Genomic DNA, 22,539 nt, shown 5'->3' with positions numbered 1-22,539 from the left:
ATGAGCTTAAAGTAAGGTTTGACTAATTATTTGTTTTTAATTGTTTTACATTTATTTATTTGTTTTGAGAGAGAGAGAGAGAGAGAGAGACTGAGAGAGAACAGTGTGGGAGGTACAGAGAAAGAGGGAGAGAGAATCCCAAGCAGGCTCCACACCATCAGTGCAGAGTCCAATATGGAGATTGAACCCATGAATCATGAGGTCATGACCTGAGCCGAAATCAAGATCCAGACACTCAACCAACTGAACCAGCCAGGCACCTCAGGTCTGACTAATTCTTAATGTATTTTGCTAGTACAGTGACTAGAAAAAATAATATTTGGCAACATTTTAAAAATTCACACCTAAACTTACTTTGGTTTGCTTATCATTTTTTTTATTAGCTCTTGTTGATTAATTGCTTTACTTCTTTCCTTCATCCTTCTCTTTAAAAAATATTTTTTAGGTAACAATTCATTTACTGACACTGTAGTAGGTGCCAGAGATACAGTGGAAAGGCATAATCTCTATAATCATGAAGCTTATGATATAATACAAACAAAACAAATAAATAAAGATACCTAGGGTGGGACCCCACATCCAATGGCTGGTGTGTTTATAAGAAGAGGAAAGGACATAGAAACACAGGGAAGGGCCCGAGGAGATAAGGACAGAGACTGGACTCATGCTGCTACAAGCCAAGCAACACCTGGAAGCTTCAGAGGAAAGGAAAGATCTTCCTGAGAGCCTTCAGAGGTAGCATGGTCCTGGTGACAACTTTATTTCAAACATCTAGCATTCAGACCTGTGAGAAAATAAATTTCTACTGTTTCAAGCCATCCAGTTTGTGATAGTGTTTTGCAGCAGCCCTGGGAAAATGACACAGACATGTGGACTTTGAAGTATCTGTGGAACATCTAAGTGGAGGGGTCAAGGAAGAAGATGAATTTGGAGGTTTGGAACTCAAGTTTGGACTGGAGACAAAACTTGGAGGAACATCAGCATATGATTGAGCAATGAAGACATAGAAGTAGCTGAGATCATCCCGGGGCAGTCTGTAGAGTAAGGGAAGAGAAACTAGTCTAGAACCCTGAAGAAGAGTAACCTTGTATTAGTGGGTAGAGAGATAGAGGTACTTACAAAGGGAGACCAAGACTAGAGAGGTAGAAGGAAGACCAGGAGAGTGTGGTGTCAGAGCCTCATGCAGAAGGTGCTTCACAAGTTCAGTGTGGCAGATTGGTCAAAAGATAAAGGCTTTGTCCATTATGTTTAGGAAGAGATAATCCTAGGGACCTAACAGATTCCAGTGCAATAGTGGAATAGCTTTTGAGGAGTCACTGAGACATGAAAAAGTGAGTCCAGGAAGTGTAGACAACTCTTTCTGAGAGGCTGAAGGTGAAAGGGAGGAAATCTACTGTAACTAGATGCAGACAGAGGATCAAGGAAAGTCTTTTCACATGCCTTAATTGTATTTGAGTTTACTTCTAGATGCTTGTGCTTTTTTTCTAATGAGGCGCCTTGATATTTAGACAGTGATAATAAAACAAGTAGAATGGCACCTTATTGTTGACCATAAAACTGCTCACTAAGTTATAGCAAAACAACTAGAACATGTTTTACAGATATAAATCTAAAAAGTCAGTAAATGGGAATCTGTTGTTGGTAGAAGTTTTCTGCATAATTTATAAAGAGGGAAATTGTAGGCAGGATAATGTTTTGAAATGCAAAACATCTGACTCACAGTAGAGATGAAGAGCACTGAATGACCCATGAGAGAAACTTATCTTATTGTTCATACAGGGTAGAGAAAATTCAAAACCGATAAGGCATCAGACATTGCACAGCAAAACTACTTTAATGAGGGTGAGTCATGATGCCACCCAGGGAAATGAATCAGGTGCCCACATGCCCAATCTTCTTCATAACTACAGGTTTCCCCCCTTTTAAATTAAAACTAGTCAGGTAACAACTAATGTCCCTGTAGAACAAATTTAGCCAAATGGAAATATACAATGGCCTCAGAAGTAAATGAGAATATCAAAGGGACCCAGTTTTTCCAGTAAAGAAAGAACCATTACTTTAAGTGTAATGTCATGCCCACTGGCTCCAAAGGACTTGTAAATGTTTTTATTGTGTTCTCTATTTCAGCTTATTTGGACACCTTCCCACTGTGGAATATCTCCAATAGCTTCTCCTCAACACTGAAATCTTAGATACTGTACCGGAGGCTCCTATGGTTTTCTGCCCAAGCCAGGAGAGTGAGGAGCATCCCTGTCTCCTCCTGTTCTCCTACCCTCTTGCTTCCATAGTCAATCATAAGTCCTATAAATTCTACTTCTTAAACATCTCTCACTTATCTTCTTCCCCAGAGCTACAGCTCTGATCTAAGCTGCCACTGACTCACCTATGCCAAGTCTCACTTATCCTGTCTTGCACCCTCTAAAAGAAGCTATAGCACAGCTAGACTGAGGAAGGAAAAATAGAAATTAGATACCATCCTGCTGATTAAAACCTTAGGTGGCTTCCCGATAGGGCCACAGCAAGCCTGTATGGGCCTTTGTGAGGAATTTGAAAAAAGAAAAAAAAAAAAAAAGAAAGAAAAGGGTAATCATTCCCTTTCTGGGATAAGCAGAGTTAGATTTCAGACCCAATTTTCTCCCCTGGTCAGGCTTTTATGCAGTGCAGAAACTATGATGCCCTTTGTCCTTAGAATAAAATCCAGGCTCTTTAAGAAGGTTTGTACAGCCCTCTATAACCTTGTTTCTGTCAATCTCTGTAGAGTCACCTTTTGTCATACTTTTATTCATGTTCTCTGATCCTGCTATCCTTGAACAGTTTCAGTTCCTTGAACATGCCATATTCTCATTTAACCTTTGCCAAACCTTCCACTGTTTAGAAAAAAAACTCTGCTCCTTTCTGTCCAGATAACACCTTCTCATTCTTTAGGTCTTGGAAAAACTATTACTCCTCCTTTATAGGACTTCCCAGACCCCCTCTGTTAAAATAAGTCTTGCCACACACTTTCCTGGAGCACCTAAATGTGCACTTGCATAACACTCAATAGGATTTATTGAAACTGCTGATACAAAGTCTGCCTTTTCTGATGGACTCTCTGTTCAATGAAGGAAGGCTTTGTTTATTTGCTTCCCACTGTATTTTCTATGTATAATAACATGTCTGACACTTAATAGATGTTAGAGAAATATTTACTGGGCAAAAAAATAATTAAATGCATGGGAAACACCTGGAATCCTTGTTGCAGTATAGTGGGGAAAGTTTGTCAGAAGATACAGGTTTTAATCCTGGCTCTGCCACTAACTACTTAGTTGTGTAACCTTAAGCAGGTTTCCTTAACCATTGTAAACCTACTTTCCTCATAATTAGAATGCTATAATACCATCTGTCCTATCTACCTACAAGAAGCTCGAAGGAGGTAAGAAAGGACAATATTTATTGAGTACCTACCATGTGCAAAGTCCTATGCTAAGGATGGCCATTTACATTATCTCGAAAGAAATAAGGCAAATCTCTAAAAGATTATCATTTACCTAAAGATCACAGTAAATGGCAACACACGGACTTACATCCAAATTTCTCTGGTTCTAAAGGCTCTACTTTCTCTGCCTCTTTCTCTATTCCTTTTCTTCTTCACCATATTCCTTCAAAATCCATTGATAAATTCTTCAACTCATAGGACAAGTATTATTTGTTCTGTGAAACCATCTCTAACTCTCTTAGGTAGATTTATATGCTCCTATCTCTAAGTTCATGGCATACTAATATAATAACATTATACTTTGGTTATTTGCATACCACAAAGTTTTTCAGAAAAGGGACCATATCTTTCCATTGTTGTATACCTAGTATCTTGACTGGGCATTAGTACATTGTAAGTGCTAAATGAGTATTGGTTAAATGAATAAATGAACATTATCTATCTAGTATTATTCATAAATTTGCTAATACAACTAATTTTTCTTTAGTGTTGATATGTAGTTTTACATTTTATACATAACCAACACAACCCTCAACCACAATTGCTCATATGCTTGAGGTTGCTAAGATAGTGTAATAAACATATGACACCAGTTCTTACCAAATCATAAAGATCTGGTTTTAGATAAATATATTTAAGATTATAATTTTTTATTTTAGAGAGACAGAGCACAAACAGGGGAGAGGTACAGAGAGAGGGAAACAGAATCTGAAGCAGGCTCCAGGCTCTGAGCTGTCAGCACAGAGCCTGACATGGGGCTTGAACTCATGAACTGCGGGATGGTGACTTGAGCCAAAGTCAAACACTCACCAACTGAGCCACCCAGGTGTCCATATTTAAGATAATTAAAAAATTTTTTAAATGTTTTTATTTGTTTTTGAGAGAGAGGAGAGAGATACAGAGTAAGAGTGGGGGAGAGGCAGAGAGAGAGGGAGACAGAATCTGAAGCGGGCTCTAGGCTCTGAGCTGTCAGCACAGAGCCCGATGGAGGGCTCGAACTCGTGAACTATGAGATCATGACCTGAGCCGAAGTTGGATGCTTATCCAACTGAGCCACCCAGGTGCCCCTAACATTATTTTAAAGACAAGCTAATAATTGCCTGAAAGGGAATATATCAAATATGAGGTATGGATAAATCATTCAGGTTTATTTTGAATCTGATACTCTATTTTAAATTTTCTATGTGGAAACTTCAGGAAACAAATATATTGCTAGTAAATAGCAAATTATTTAGCTTAGAGAATTTGACATATTATTTATTATAATGTTATCCTGTTCTAGAGGATTATAATAGTAGAAACAAAACCCAGTTGCAAATTAGTGGCCTATAGCACATCAGTGGGCTAAGAGACTAAAACAGAATAGAAGGTTTCCTTTACATTTAAATGAAGATGAATACTATTTACTCAATACTCAAATCAAGAAGAAGTACAAAAAATACTTTGAAGCTATGCAATATGTAATATAAATCCTTCATCTGAGACAACAGCTTGTCAAAATGCTAATCATTAGGAACTGAAAGGTTTGTTTGGTTGATAATGCTTCCTTTCGTGTGTGCTATGTGCTTTCCAGAAGGAAATATGAAATCTATTATTAGCTTTACATAGTCAATGCATGTTTATCTGAGTTAATAAAAAGAACATAGACGTCTGTGCTAATACAAAGAACACAGACATATAATACACCTGTTTTAGATCTAAAAGGGTGAATAATACAAAAATTACATCTTTGACTCTGGAGGAAATGCTGATTCTTTGCAGCATATTTGTCTTCTACTATACTCTATTAGCTTTTCTAAGAACTATGCTATGGAAAACTCACATAAACACACAAGTAAGAATTCCCTCTAGATCCTGGGAACTGCTTGCCCGAGGTTAGAATTCTGTCAGTGGTATTCATTCTGCACACTGGATTCTGATCATCACTAATATGTTGAAAGCTCTCATTCTCAAGCCTCCAGGTCCTCATACAATATTCTCAACCTCACACATGGCTAATGAAGAAACTAGCACAAGAAATGGTGAAGAAAAAATTAGTCTGGGAAAAGGAAAAAGGAAAGTCATGCTATGCCTTGCTCTGACATTGTGAAAGAACAGGGAGCATTAAAGTTATTATTGTTATTTTTTACATGAAGCCTTAGAAATTGGCCTACTAAAAGAAAAAGGGGAAGAAAATTATAAATTAGTGTACATTGTCAGATGCATTGCTTCCTAGAGTGATATTAATGATTTTGACAATGCCGGGTCAAGTACTTTATAATTATATAAGAAAACTGAATAGCCTCTCAATGTAAATAACTGCTATCTTTTCATCTGTGAAATCAGATCAATTATGTAACAAAAATTTACATTAAAAATGACATTTCTCTCTGAGGCATTTTATAAAATAACCAATGAAAGGTGGTCTCCATGGCTCAGAAAAAGCAATGTAGTTAAAGAAAAGCTGGTCTGGCCTTATTATAGAGATAGAGATGGTACCTAGTAGCAGATAGTAGGTAGGAGAATTCCAACAAAGCAAACATTCAGTTGTCCAATCATTTACCATTTAGGGAGCAACTATTGTAAGTCAGTCACTCTGCTAGGCACTGGAGATACATCTTATTGGAGACATAATCCCTTCATTTAGGAGCCCACAGACATCTAAACAAATACTATAAAATATCTACTAGCAGAGTTTTGTGAAGGGTGCTAGGGGGGCACGTGGATGAAAGAGTTGTTGGAATTAGAGAAGACTTCACAAAGGAGGTAACCCTTAGCCTAATTCATCACAGGAACTAAAGTTTACCAGGTAAATTAGATGAGAAGGCATTCCAAGATGACAGAAAAGTACTCTATGAATAAAGAATCATGAACTCTAAGAACGGTGTACTTAGGAGTACCTAATATATTTGGGTAGAGGTAAATAAATTCAAGTTAGAGCCAGGTTATCAAGGACCTGTTGTACATTCTAAGGCATTTGGACATTCTTATATAGTGATAAGATATAAGATGATCTTAAGCAATGAAGTGGCATGGTCAGATATGCTTACAAAATTAACGCTGCTAGCTTTAAGAAAAAGCTAGCTCTGGGAAGAGACATCAATAATTTAAGAACTTCAGGTTTGTATAATCCCTAATATAGTCTCCCACCCTCTGGCTTATGTCATAAGATTTCGCTTTTAGTAGCTTCACAACTAGTACCGATTAAAATAAAAGCTACGGTATTTTATTGGCTAGAAAATGGTATTACAGATAATACATAAATGCATTAATTGAGCTGGACTCAATGTGAGGTGAAAGAGACAATTATTAAATTTATTATTAAATTATTAAATTTTTCAGTCTCAACCATGTTTATAACCTCAATGAGATTATAAACAGTGAGATTATAAAAAAAGGGATGCTGATCAGGGAGGTTCCTCTGGAGCCAGGGAAGATGGAGACAGTCTTCTTTTCTCCCAAATCAAGGGAACACTGGACATTGTATTTGTTGTCTACCTCTGTATAACAAATAAAAAACAGTTTCTTACAACAACATGTATTTATTATCTCACATTTTACATGAGTCAGGAGTCTGAGCACACATGAATGGGTCCTCCGAGAAGGGTCTCAACCAGGCTGCAATTCAGGGGTTGGCCAGGGCTGCATAAACTCAAAGAGGAAGCAGGAATCCGGGGTCATCTTAGAATTCTGCCTAATAACAGCTTCCACAAGTTAAGTACAAAAGTTGATATTACTAGAGCCTAGAGCCAGGTAGGCAGGGAACAACTGGTCTATCAAGTAGGTAGGAAGTTACTTGGGTGAATATGTGGAACAAGCCCCGTCATGGGCTTGCTCACTATGTCACGATGCATGAAAGAGAAGCCTCCCTCTAAAGAGCTAGGGCCCAGGTAGACCCCACACAGGCACCACCCCAAATAGACAAAGTATAGAGAAGAAAAGGGAAAATGTTCTCCCAAAGAAGATTGTAGAGACAGAAGATGTAAACAGAGGAAAAGGTCTAGCAGTTTGGAAACTGTTTTCAATTGAGGGTAGAGAGGGAATTTCTCCATAGCATAGACCTGGAAATAACTTTTTCCCTCCATAAAAGAAAAAAAAATTACCTTTTTTCCTACCATATCATATATAATAATGTAATATATAACTGATAGCAGGGAGATTTTTCAAGAGATATAAACAGTCTAGTAAAGAAAATCTATCAAGCAAACTAAAGCAGACAAGATAATTAGATCTATGTAGCAATGGATTTGAATCGCAAAGAAAATTCCAGAAAACAAAGCAGTTGTATTTTCACATGAATTGACACAGGGTAAAAGCAAGAGAAAATTGAGTTAATGAAAGATTAATTTAAAAAATATTTTCAACACAAAAACTCTGGAACAGTTGCTCTCTTGCTTCTGCTGTAATTTTGGATAGATTAGCACTTGTAGAAGTCTGGCTTTCTCCAGCAGTAACACAACTCTAGCTTTTGCTGCCCTAACACCCTAGAACACATAAAACAGAACAAACAGAAATTCCAATTCTGCTCATCAGCAGGTCAACCTGCCAGTTCCAAGCAACTTTGTGGATTTAAGATTCTGGTTGCCGGCTGGACTCCTAGCACCTGGCTGCTCTATATTTGTACTGATTTCTTAGAGTCTGGGCTCTGTTTGTTGCCTAAACATACAGTAATAGCAGCAATACAAATAATAATAATGGCCACAGTTATTAAGCCTTTATGAAGCTACATTAATTAAGCATGTGTTACATTCATGTATTTTCTCATTTAGTGGCACTGGCTCAATGTAATAGAAATAGCATTTTTCAAAGAAGATATTGATATGTCTCCATTCTTAAATTTTGTTCATTGTGAACCTCTCTTCCCCCAAGTCTATACTGGAGACTTAATGCCCAGAAGAGGAAGGACATACAAGTTTCTGGAAAATTTTGGGAAGAAAAATGCTGAATGAGATAGGGAGGATAGGAAAATAGTTCTACATTTGTGTCCTAAACTTTTCTTTCCAAGCTTTATCTGGAAAGCCTGTAATATAATAGGTATTGGAAGAACATGAAGAAAGAGGGACCTAGAATCCAAATCCCATCTACATTCTGGGAATGGACAATTCTGAGTAATTCTGCAGATCCATCCCTCTGGCGGGCTAGACTCCCTCCCGGTGCCACAGGGCCCCTTCCGAAGCTGATCTCTGGAGGAAAAGCAAGCTGAACCTGCCCCTTCCGCCCCTATGCACTTTTCTTTTTGAGAAGCCTGGCTAGAGGTTTGTCAATTTTGTTTATTTTTTCAAAAAACCAACTCTTGGTTTCGTTGATCTGCTCTACAGTTTTTTTAGATTCTATATTGTTTATTACTGCTCTGATCTTTATTATTTTCTTCTTCTGCTGGGTTTAGGCTGCCTTTGCTGTTCTGCTTCTATTTCCTTTAGGTGTACTGTTAGATTTTGTATTGGGGATTTTTCTTGTTTCTTGAGATGGGCCTGGATTGCAATGTATTTTCCTCTCAGGACTGCCTTCGCTGCATCCCAAAGCATTTGGATTGTTGTATTTTCATTTTCGTTTGTTTCCATATATTTTTTGATTTCTTCTCTAATTGCAAACACCCAACACTGTGCTTCTGCGGATCCGCACCTCTGGCAGTGGCTCTGACTCCCTCTCGCTGCCACAGGCCCCTCCTGAAGTGGATCACCTAAGGAGAAGCGAGCTAAGCCTGCCCCTCCTGCCCCTGTGCACCTTGCCTACCCACCCCAGCTAATACGCCAGATCCCCAGCACCACAAGCCTGGCAGTGTGCAAGTAGCCCAGACGGGCCAGCCACCCCACAGTGAATCCCGCCCCTAGGAGAGGGGAAGAGAAGGCACACACCAGTCTGACTGTGGCCCCAGCTGTGGGCTGGGGGCAGGCATCAGGTCTCACTGTGGCCCCACCCACCAACTCCAGTTACTCAAGATAGCACAGGGGAAGTGCCCTGTAGGTCCACACCACTCCAGGGATTATCCAAAATGACCAAATGGAAGAATTCCCCTCAAAAGAATCTCCAGGAAATAAAAACAGCTAATGAACTGATCAAAAAGGATTTAAACAATAGAACAGAAAGTGAATTTAGAATAATAGTCATAAAATTAATCGCTGGGCTTGAAAACAGTATAGAGGACAGCAGAGACTCTCTTGCTACAGAGATCAAGGGACTAAGGAACAGTCAGGAGGAGCTAAAAAATTCTATAAACGAGCAGTAAAATAAGATGGAAACGACCACGGCTTGAATTGAAGAGGCAGAGGAGAGAATAGGCGAACTAGAAGATAAAATTACGGAAAAAGAGGAAGCTGAGAAAAAGAGAGATAAAAAAATCCAGGAGTATGAGGGGAAAATTAGAGAACTAAATGATGCACTAAAGAGAATTAATCTATGCATAATTGGTATTCCAGAGGAGGAAGAGAGAGGGAAAGGTGCTGAAGGGGTACTTGAAGATATAATAGCTGAGAACTTCCCTGATCTGGGGAAGGAAAAAGGCATTGAAATCCAAGAGGCACAGAGAACTCCCTTCAGACGTAATTTGAATCGATCTTCTGCATGATATATCATAGTGAAACTGGCAAAATACAAGGATAAAGAGAAAATTCTGAAAGCAGCTAGAGATAAACGTGCCCTAACATATTCAAGGAGACCTATAAGACTTGTGACTGATCTCTCTTCTGAAACTTGGCAGGCTAGAAAGGAATGGCAGGATATCTTCAATGTGACGAAAGGAAAAAATATGCAGCTGAGAATCCTTTCTCCAGCAAGTCTGTCATTTAGAATAGAAGGAGAGATAAAGGTCTTCCCAAACAAACACACTGAAGGAATTGGTCACCACTAAACCAGCCCTACAAGAGATCCTAAGGGGGATCCTGTGAGACAAAGTACCAGAGACATTGCTACAAGCATGAAACCTATGGACATCACAATGACTCTAAACCCATATCTTTCTATAATACCACTGAATGTAAATGGACTAACTGCGCCAACCAAAAGACACAGGGTATCAGAATGAATAGAAAAACAAGACCCATCTATTTGCTATCTACAAGAGACTCATTTTAGACCTGAGGACACCTTCATATTGAAAGTGAGGGGATGGAGAACTATTTATCATGCCACTGGAAGTCAAAAGAAAGCTGGAGTAGCCATACTTATATCAGACAAACTAGACTTTAAATTAAAGGCTGTAACAGGAGATGAAGAAGGGCATTCTATAATAATTACAGGGTCTATCCATCAGGAAGAGCTAACAATTATAAATGTCTATGCGCCGAATACGGGAGCCCCCATATATATAAAATAATTACTCATAAACATAAGCAACCTTATTGAGAAGAATGTGGTAATTGCAGGGGACTTTAACACTCCACTTACAGAAATGGATAGATCATCTAGACACACAGTCAATAAAGAAACAAGGGCCCTGAATGAGACATTGGATCAGATGGACTTCACAGATATATTTAGAACTCTGCATCCCAAAGCAATAGCATATACTTTCTTCTCAAGTGCACATGGAACATTTTCCAAGATAGATCACATACTGGGTCACAAAACAGTCCTTCATAAGTATACAAGAATTGAAATCATACCATGCATACTTTCAGACCACAATGCTATGAAGCTTGAAATCCACCACAGGAAAAAGTCTGGAAAACCTCCAAAAGCATGGAGGTTAAAGAACACCTTACTAAAGAATGAATGGGTCAACCAGGAAATTAGAGAAGAAATTAAAAAATATATGGAAACAAATGAAAATGAAAATACAACAATCCAAACGCTTTGGGACGCAGCGAAGGTAGTCCTGAGAGGAAAATACATTGCAATCCAGGCCTATCTCAAGAAACAAGAAAAATCCCACATACAAAATCTAACAGCACACCTAAAGGAAATAGAAGCAGAACAGCAAAGACAGCCTAAACCCAGCAGAAGAAGAGAAATAATAAAGATCAGAGCAGAAATAAACAATATAGAATCTAAAAAAACTGTAGAGCAGATCAACGAAACCAAGAGTTGGTTTTTTGAAAAAATAAACAAAATTGACAAACCTCTAGCCAGGCTTCTCAAAAAGAAAAGGGAGATGACCCAAATAGATAAAATCATGAATGAAAATGGAATTATTACAACCAATCCCTCAGAGATACAAGCAATTATCAGGGAATACTATGAAAAATTATATGCCAACAAACTGGACAACCTGGAAGAAATGGACAAATTCCTAAACACCCACATGCTTCCAAAACTCAATAAGGAGGAAATAGAAAGCTGGAACAGACCCATCACCAGCGAAGAAATTGAATCGGTTATCATAAATCTCCCAACAAATAAGAGTCCAGGACCAGATGGCTTCCCAGGGGAGTTCTACCAGACGTTTAAAGCAGAGATAATACCTATCCTTCTCAAGCTATTCCAAGAAATAGAAAGGGAAGGAAAACTTCCAGACTCATTCTATGAAGCCAGTATTACTTTGATTCCTAAACCAGACAGAGACCCAGTAAAAAAAGAGAACTACAGGCCAATATCCCTGATGAATATGGATGCAAAAGTTCTCAATTATTATTCACCATGAATAATTCACCAAAGAATTATTCACCATGATCAAGTGGGATTCATTTCTGGGATGCAGGGCTGGTTCAACATTCGCAAATCAGTCAACTTGATACATCACATTAATAAAAATAAAGATAAGAACCATATGATCCTGTCAATCGATGCAGAAAAGGCCTTTGACAAAATCCAGCAACAATAAAATCCCTTCAGAAAGTCGGGATAGAAGGAAAATACTTAGAGATCAAAAAGCCATTTGTGAGAAGCCCACACCTAACATCATCCTCCATGGGGAAAAACTGAGAGCTTTTTCCCTGAGGTCAGGAACACGACAGGGATGTCCACTCTCACCGCTGTTGTTTAACATAGTGTTGGAAGTTCTAGCATCAGCAATCAGACAACAGAAGGAAATCAAAGGCATCAACATTGGCAAAGATGAAGTAAACTTTCGCTTTTTGCAGATGACATGATATTATACACGGAAAACCCGATAGACTCCACCAGAAGTCTTCTAGAACTGACACATGAATTCAGCAAAGTCGCAGGATACAAAATCAATGTACAGAAATCAGTTGCATTCTTACACACTAATAATGAAGCAACAGAAAGACAAATAAAGAAACTGATCCCATTCACAATTGCACCCAGAAGCATAAAATACCTAGGGATAAATCTAACCAAAGATGTACAAAATCTGTATGCTGAAAACTATAGAAAGCTTATGAAGGAAATTGAAGAAGATTTAAAGAAATGGAAAAACATTCCGTGCTCATGGATTGGAAAATAAATTTTGTCAAAATGTCAATACTACCCAAAGCTATCTACACATTCAATGCAATCCCAATCAAAATTGCACCAGCATTCTTCTCGAAGCTAGAACAAGCAATCCTAAAATTCATATGGAACCACAAAAGGCCCCCAATAGGCAAAGTAATTCTGAAGAAGAAGACCAAAGCAGGAGACATCACAAACCCAGACTTTAGCCTCTACTACAAAGTTGTAATCATCAAGACAGCATGGTATTGGCACAAAAACAGACACATACACTTATGGAATAGAATAGAAACCCCAGAACTAGACCCACAAACGTATGGCCAACTAATCTTTGGCAAAAAACATCCAATGGAACAAAGACAGTCTCTTTAACAAATGGTGCTAGGAGAACTGGACAGCAACATGCAGAAGATTGAAATAAGACCACTTTCTCACACCATTTACAAAAATAAAATCAAAGTGGATAAAGGACCTGAATGTGAGACAGGAAACCATCAAAACCCTAGAGGAGAAAGCAAGAAAAGACCTCTCTGACCTCAGCCATAGCAATCTCTTACTTGACACATCCCCAAAGGCAAGGGAATTAAAAGCAAAAATGAACTACTGGGACCTTATGAAGATAAAAAGCTTCTGCACAGCAAAGGAAACAACCAACAGAACTAAAAGGCAACCAACGGAATGGGAAAAGATATTTGCAAATGACATATCGGACAAAGGGCTAGTATCCAAAATCTAGAAAGAGCTCACCAAACTCCACACCCGAAAAACAAATAACCCAGTGAAGAAATGGGCAGAAAACATGAATAGACACTTCTCTAAAGAAGACATCCAGATGGCCAACAGGCACATGAAAAGATGCTCAATGTCGCTCCTCATCATGGAAATACAAATCAAAACCACACTCAGATATCACCTCACGCCAGTCAGAGTGACCAAAATGAACAAATCAGGAGACTAGAGATGCTGGAGAGGATGTGGAGAAATGGGAACCTCTTGCACTGTTGGTGGGAATGCAAACTGGTGCAGCCACTCTGGAAAACAGTGTGGAGGTTCCTCAAAAAAGTAAAAATAGACCTACCTTATGACCCAGCCGTAGCACTGCTAGGAATTTACCCAAGGGATACAGGAGTACTGATGCATAGGGACACTTGTACCCCAATATTTATAGCAGCATTCTCAACAATAGCCAAATTATGGAAAGAGCCTAAATGTCCATCAACTGATGAATGGATAAAAAAAATTGTGGTTTATATACACAATGGAGTACTATGTGGCAATGAGAAAGAATGAAATATGGCCCTTTGTAGCAACATGGATGGAACTGGAGAGTGATGCTAAGTGAAATAAGCCATACAGAGAAAGACAGATACCATATGGTTTCACTCTTATGTGGATCCTGAGAAACTTAACAGAAACCCATGGGGGAGGGGGAAGGAAAAAAAAAAGAGGTTAGAGTGGAAGAGAGCCAAAGCATAAGAGACTCTTAAAAACTGAGAACAAACTGAGGGTTGATGGGGGGTGGGAGGGAGGGCACCTTTTGGGATGAGCACGGGGTTTTATATGGAAACCAATTTGACAATAAACTTCATATATTGAAAAAAAAAAAAGCTTTCCTCTGGCTACCTAAAATCATGGTGTATTGAAAGCACTGAATTTAACAATCAATAATTCAAGCATTTGTTTATTGCATATTTTTAAGGAAATAAACCTCGAAGATAAGATTACACATCATTTTCACTAGCCCTTAACTTCCTCTGTATCACCTCACCCTAAATCTCAGCATGGAGCTTAACAATCACCTCAGCAGCCTGGCTTTGGTCTTCATGCCAGCTGGAGACCAAAGTCCCCCTCAGCTGCCTATGTCCAGTGGCTCCTGGAATAACATTGTCTCAGCTTTCAGCAGTTCTATTTTCAGTCTGGTGAACTAATTAAAAGGAAGGCCTTCGTTTGTCTTTCTGGCAATCCCCGAGCAGCGTGAAAGGTCCATGCCACCCTCTCTGTTCTAATTTTAGTTTTCCTCTAATGTTTTTTCTCCCTTGCAGAAAAGCATCCTGAACTGCTAAGCACTCAAAAGCTTTTGTTTTTTGTTATTTCTTCCATTTGGGTTAAAGCACTTTTTTACCTTACTCTTTTTAGATCCCCTCCCCCCAAAGGTTTTCTTCAGCAGGAGGTGATGTTTGAAATTACTAACAAAACTAGAGCTAATTAATTACCTAGGGTTGTTAACTTTCTCAGCAAGTCCCCAAAGGGGCTAGCCCACAAAATTTTTTATACATAGAGCTTTCTGGATATAACTTTTCATAAAGTGGAACTATCTTTATGACTGGTAATTCCTAGCTTCTTTTCCCCCAGTAATTCACAACCCATCTGTCCAGGACATCTTCATTGCAGAACTTAGATCTCACAGGTCACTCTTTGTGAGGTAAAGCACTGTTTCTCAATCTTTTAAAACAGATACTCTTTACTCTTGATAAACATAAATTTATCACATAGCTTCCTCCCACCATACCCTACCCCACTGTCTCAACTATCTACTTGGCTTGTCTACATAGATACCCAATAGTGTCTCAAATTTAAATACCTAAATTAATATAAACTCCATCCTTCCAATGGTCAGAAGCACCCCAAATACTTGAGTTACGCCTTTGGTCTCTCATTTTCTCACATTCTACAACCAATCCATCAAAAAAAAAATATGTTGCCTCTACCTTTAAAATAGATGCAGAATTCTACCACCTCTCACTGCCTCTGTTAAAAAAAAACCCTGCTACCTGAGCAAAAAGAACACATTGGCAACTATTAAGAGTACCCCAAAGACTGAAATACCTTATCAGATGGGCTCTCAGGTCATTCAAAAGTTTCATTTGAGAGGAAGATGCATGGTGGTCAAGAGAACAAGTCCCCTAAAGGAGCAATCCTCAATGGAATACCGCTCTCAGGAGGCCCTAGGCAGCCAAGGAATAACATAAGAGGTCTTGGCATCTCAGGGAAGGGTGGGAAAAAGTACAGAAGAGGTGAACCTAACAAATGGAAAGACTAATTTAAATATTATGCATGCAGATCAATGTAAAAATACATCAAATATTTCATCTAAAAATTGTACTATTTAATCACATTATTTAAGGCCATTTTGTGGAGGGATAGGCTAACTCAGGTGCTCACCTTCATAGTCCTAAGACTCTGTAATTACCAGTAATTATAATTGTTGCTGGTTTCTGGTGCACCCCCTCTCTGAATTTCCCTCTTATTATTCCAGTCCACTTCTTTAGTACCTTGACTCCAGCAATTCTTTGACCCCACTGGAATCTCCAATCCAAGGATCCTTTAAATTTTTCACTGTTACTTGTTCCCTTATTGTCCTCTTTTTCTTACTTTTCCATCTTAAATTTTATAGTCAAATATTACTCTCATCTTCTTGCATTCATATTTCCTTGTTCTTTACTTCAATATATCCATTTGACAAACCATAATGTAAAGTTCAACTCTACAAAAACGATGTACCTGTGCTCCTCCACCTGAACTGAACTGGAGAAAAACAGAGAACCACATTGGCCAATCCAACTTTGAGTTCATGAACATGAACCTCAAATGGGACCTTAATGCTGCCAGGCAATTACACCACACCTTCCTTTTCCATTCACTGTCTCTTTCTCCCAAATAACTCTTTTATTCCCTCTTCTCTTTCCTCAAACTCCACATCTTCTTCTCTATCCTTGTTCTCAACTGATACTGCTGCTTGCCTCTTTATAGAGAAAATAGAAACTATCAGAACACATGTTCCTCAGATTCTCACCACATGGATCCTGTTCAGCATTTGTACTCACACTGAAAACAGCTGCCTGTTTCCCATGCTCCTGTCTAAAGCCAGTCTCTCCTCTTAGGAACGCATTTTCTCTTTCTCCTCCTTCATCACAACTTTATAATTCTCCTTGGAAGAAATTTCTTGAAAAGGCAGTTTATATTTGCTCTAGAAGTCCTTTTCTCCCATTCCCTCTTAATTTTTTTTCATGTTTATTTATTTTGAGAGAGAGAGAGCAGGCAGGGGAAGGGCAGAGGGAGAAGGAGAGAGTAAATCCCAAGCAGGCTCCATGCTGTCAGCACGGAGCCCAATGACAGCTTGATCTTATGGAATGTGAGATCATGACCTGAGTCAAAATAGAGTCGGATGTTTAACCGACTAAGCCACCCAGGTGTCCCCTTTTTGAAAAGACTTTTTTTCATCCTCCCGTTGTCTCTTAAATCAATTATGTTCAGCTTTTGCCCCATCAATTTCAATAAAATTGCTCTTGTCAAGGTCAGTAATAACCTCCACATTGTTAAACCTGCTAGCCAAATCTGACCCAGGCCTTATCTTATTCAACTTGTTAGCTACATTTGACAGAGATGATAACTCTTTCTTTCTTAATAACTCTCTGCATCTGAATTCAGAACACAACACTCATCAGAATATTTCCTCCAACCTAACAGGTTATTCCTTCTCAGTATCCTTTGCTGGTATTGCCTTTTATCCCCTCTTTCATCGAGTTCGGGTTTTGATCTTCTATCTACACTCATTCCATATCATCTATATACTGATATTTGTATCTTCAGACTGGACCTTCAGCTGCCTACTTGACACATCTATTCAGATACCAAGTAGTCAAACTTAAAGTGTACTCCTGGTACACCAAATTTCTCCCTGTTCACCAAATCTGCTTTTCTGACAACCTCTTACATTCAGACCATAGTAAATCCATTCTGACAGTTGTTTTGGATAAAAATCTTGCAGTTTTCCTTATTTCTTTTTTTCTCATATACTACATCCACTCCATCATGAAATCCTATTGGATTTACCTTAAAAATATGACTAATATCCACCCATTTCTCTATACCTCCACTTTTCACCTTTGATCTGAGTTGGCTTCATCTCTCAACTTAACCACTATAATAACTTCCAAATTGGCCTTCTTGCTTCCACTCTGTTCCTCTTCTTCAATCCAGTCTCAACACAATAGAATAAAACTCATAAATTGAAGTTAGATAATGTCACTCTTCTCAAAGACCTGAATGTGCTCCTCATTTCACTCCGAGTAAAAGCCAAAGTCCTTATAATGGTCTATTAAGTCCAACATGATCTAACTGCACCCCCTTCTTACCTACAAATATTATATATTTCAGGGAATGGTAATTTGATGTGACAAGTGTGCTTAAGCATCAGAAACTTTAGAGGCTTCCTTGAACTTTTTCCCTTTACCATCATACGTCCAATCAGTTATCACACCCTGTTGATGACTCTTTTCCTATATCTTTCAAATCCATTTACATCTTTCCATTGCTGATGACACTGTTTCTCCCCACCTCCAGGCAAATCTATCTCAAATCTATCTACCACATTTAATACTAAAGTGATCTTTCTAGTTAAATGTAAACCTATTTATATCATTCACGAGTCTGTACAATTCCAAAGGTCTTTCACTCTAACAACTTTCTTTGATGATTCATAAATTGATACTTGGATTATATAAGACAGTGCCTTTCAAGTAGAAAGCTTTAGTTATAATTCAAGCTACTTTTGAAATGTCTATTATAATAAACTCGTTGGGTCCTTTATTCAAAATGTTTTTTACAGCATAAAATTCCTTTTTTGAGGGTATATTAATCTTTGTTCTGTAAATAACATTTTGTCAAGATTAATTCTTGTGCATGTCATCATTTATAAAATATAGATTTATCTAATAATTTAGATTATATTTTTAATTCAAGAAAAGGTCAGCTATCCTGGCATAAGTACAGACCTATGTACAGACCTAGGCTATTTCTATCTTAAGGTTACTATAGATTTCAAACAATAATACTATGGAAGAAAAATAATAATATTAAACAACAATGATGATAGTATTAAAGAAGAATATTAGTTTCTATAGTTTACAAAATGTATTCACATAAATAAAGCTAATTTATTACTACAAGTACTCAAGGAGTAGATATTATTTCCCCTTTTCAGATGAGCAAATTGGAGATCAGAGAAGATAGGTGATTTGATGAAAAATATCCAGCAAATCAGTGACACTATTGACTCTGGAATTCACTCTCTTTCAAAGCATATTATGTGGTAGTGCCTATATGTGCAGGTTTTTAAATACAAAATATAATAAATCATCTATGTATAAGACATTTTAAGTTGATGAATGTCTACCTTAAAAGTTTTAGTATAAAATTCAAAGTTTTATCTCTTCATATAAAACAAATCAGCACTGTCCTACCACACTATTACTAAATATCAGTTTATTATAAAATTTTTAATGTAATAAGGAGGTGACATCTTACATTAGGAAACCACAGTAACATGCTGTTTGAAACCATTTCAACCTTTAAAAGGTTAGATTTCAGTTCTGTTCAAAGGTCAGACCTGAAAATACCAATTTTGGAATGTGTGGCAAATTACAATTTCTCCACACATTGGATGGTACCAGTGGAGTCCTGGAAGTAGTAAAATGTGTGTGTTTTTATCTTCTCACTCTGGTGCTCAGAGGTTTGGGAATAGACCTATCATTTCTTTTAGTCTTAATTTTTAAATAAATAAATAAATAAATAAATAAATAAATAAATAAATAAATATTCTATTTACCTCAAAGGACTGTTGAAAAAACTCAAAAATTAATCATCCAAAGAAACACTTGGTGTACTAACTGAAATGAAGCTGAGATTTTCCTAAAGCAAGAATCAGAGCACTTGTCATCTCTCCCATTTTAGAATTTTAAATCTGGTAATAGTCATTCAAATCAGTGTTAATTGAGTAATAATTATATATACAGACACTTTCTGGGATCCACATACCATTTTTATTCACAAATCATATCCCATCCTTCCTCTCCTATAAAGTTGAATCTGGTGCATGGCAGACATACAATAAATGTTCACGTTCAAGGAATTAATGCTAGTCTTCATTAATATCATAATGACTACTACTAACATGTATTGAGCATTAACTATGTGCCAGACACAGTGCTAATTACCTTATGTGCATTACCAGGCTATAGAGTAAGTTAATATAATTAATTAATTGGTAGTTTAATTCTACACCTAAGAACACAATAGCATAAAGAGGTTAAGTCTTATAGCTAGGTATGATATTTAGTTCATGGTTAGTAAACAAACTTAGGTAGCCTGACTTCAGTGCCCACAATGTATCAGGGATCCATTCATTTTAGCTTACAATTCTAGAAAGAGGAGAGAAGATAATAAAGAAATAAATGAAGAATGTAATTTTATGTAATAAATAAGAATCTGGAAAAAGGAAAGAGGAAAATTTGACCGAAGTGACAAAAACAATGTTGAAAAGTGGTTAAGAACATGGACACTACCACCAAGTTTGAATCCCAGGTCTGCCATTATGGGCTAGTTAGCTATTTATCCTCTATCTGTGTTTCCTTGTCTATCATAATAATACCTAATTCACATATCAGTTATGAGATTTAAATGAGTTAATACACATAAAATGCCTAAAATAGTCTGTGATACATAACGTTAAAGTATTTGCTTGAAACTTATTGGTTATTGATATTACTATATTGTTCTTTTTGCATCTTTGCTATTATAATTGTCATCACATTGAGGGCCTTACTCGAAATAAGGTGATCTGGGCAGGCCTCTATGAGAAAGTGTATTTGAGCCAAAACTCAAATGACACTCAGACACATGAAAATTTGAAGACAGAGATTCCAGGCAGCAGGAACCAATGTACAAAAGCCCCACAACTAGAATGCCTAGAAAAGAAGGCCAGTGTGGTCCGAGATGAGTTTGCTAGAGCTTAGGTTAAAGAGCTGGTCAGAGCTAGGTTATATTGAACTTCACTGGCCATGGTGAGAAGTTGAATTTTATTCAAAGTTCAGTGAGAAGCCACTGAGCTTAATGATGATAACATACTTTGATTTACCTTTTATGAATATCACTCTGGTTGCCATGAAAAGATTAGATAACAGCTTCCATAAAATATCAATGTCACCACTTTCATTAATCATTATTTTTTAAATCTTAGTTTTCCTAGGGGAAAATAATTTTCTGGATATTTTTGGACTGTTTTGTATCAGTGCTCTTAAAAGTACAGTAAGAGTAAAGGACTTACGTAGAGTGCATACATTTATACACATACACAATACTCATTTTGAACAAAGGTTATACGGAATACCCATATAAATGATACCTTATGATTCTAAAATCCATATTAATCATAGCTAGTAGATTTAAAAATCATATCTCTTTGAGGGAAAGTAGTAGAATAGTTCACTTCAATATAAAGGGAGGAAATTCTTTAGGTCCCACTTCTCATATTTCTGTCATTTGGACTTACAATTATTAGCTTCTTGCCCCCAGAGAAAGGAAACATTGCAAATCCAATTGGGTGGAACCAGGTATGTGTTAACAGTGGGTGTGGTTACTTTCCTTAATCACCTCCTTACCCCCAGCCTTATTTCCTCACACTTCTCCTCTCCAAGTTCACTTTGGTTTAAGTAGATTGAAAGCCCACTTAGGCCAAACCGTCCAACTCAATCTTAACCAGGTTGACGCAGGTTCTGTGGCCTCAAATCAGCTATTAATAAAATCCTATATTGAGTTGATACCACTGTATGGAGAGGGGTAAACAGCAGTGGAAGAAAAGCATTCCAGGTCTCTGGTTCTTTTACTGCCATAATAACATTAAATTATCATCCTTTAATATGTAATACCTGAAAGACCATTAATGTATTCAACAAGAATATTATATTCACACTCTGACAAAAATTGTAATGCCCTACATTGTTATACATGTGGGTGAACGAAAAGCACAGTGCAATTTGTAGGAAGGTTCCTCTTAATTCCTTGAACTCATTAAGGCTTTAGTTTTAAAAGTTCAAAAATATAGCTGCATAAAGTGAACTGCTTTACCTGTATGGCTAGTTCCGTTGTTCTTGACTTCTGTGGTTCCCACAGAAGAGGTGGGCGGACTAACAGGAGGGCTGGAAGTAAAGCTTGCACACCCTGCAGATGTGTTGATTTCAAAATATTCTTGGTTGTGATTCATTCGATGAAAATCCAGAGAAGACACAATAGATGTTCGTTGTTTAGGCTGAAATAAATGGGCATGATGAGAGTATTAATATGATCATGTTCATCTTCAGCCTAATCTCCCCATTGATTTAATCTAACTGATGATTTTATCAAACTATCTGGTTTTTATACTCAAATTATAATTGTACTTTACAGAGAGACACTAAATAATCCCTTAATTAATTAAATAATTAAAAAAATTGTTTACTGAAAACATATTTTGGCATAGCTGATAAAATAACTTAGACTTTTTGTTAGAATTCCCCAGAAGACTGTACAGATATAGTACCCAATTTTTTTCTTAATAATCAATTCAGAAAGTTGAAATTTTAAAGACACCTTTCATTTAACTAACATTTATTAAGCATATGGCATTTTCCAGACCCTGAGGATATAGAGTCTAATAATAAAAGAGCTCTTGAGGGTTGATGGAGGGTGGGAGGGAGGGGAGGGTGGGTGATGGGTATTGAGGAGGGCACCTTTTGGGATGAGCACTGGGTGTTGTATGGAAACCAATTTGACAATAAATTTCATATATTGAAAAAAAATAATAATAAAAGAGCTCTTAAAACGTTGAAGCATAATTAAGGCAGTTCTGTTTTGTTGTTGTTGTTGTTGTTGTTGTTGTTGTTGTTGTTGTTGTTCTTCTTCTTCTTCTTCTTCTTCTTCTTCTTCTTCTTCTTCTTCTT

The 22,539-nt window shown here is 37.4% G+C and overlaps 1 protein-coding gene across 8 annotated transcripts in view; it reads right to left on the bottom strand.

The window, feature by feature from the left end:
• ANKS1B (ankyrin repeat and sterile alpha motif domain containing 1B) overlaps positions 1 to 22,539 on the bottom strand; it is a 909,382-nt gene that overhangs the window by 577,761 nt on the left and 309,082 nt on the right. For all 8 annotated transcript variants that reach the window (XM_040491122.1, XM_040491120.1, XM_040491121.1 and 5 more), the window contains one exon: positions 21,689 to 21,869. In XM_040491122.1, the coding sequence (XP_040347056.1) occupies positions 21,689 to 21,869 (181 nt within the window). The remainder of the gene's footprint in view (positions 1 to 21,688; positions 21,870 to 22,539) is intronic.

This window comes from Herpailurus yagouaroundi, unplaced genomic scaffold (genome assembly GCF_014898765.1).
Source record: "Herpailurus yagouaroundi ecotype Mexico unplaced genomic scaffold, PumYag 182, whole genome shotgun sequence".
NCBI lineage: Eukaryota > Metazoa > Chordata > Mammalia > Carnivora > Felidae > Herpailurus > Herpailurus yagouaroundi.
This window is presented reverse-complemented; position numbering and strand designations above follow the sequence as displayed.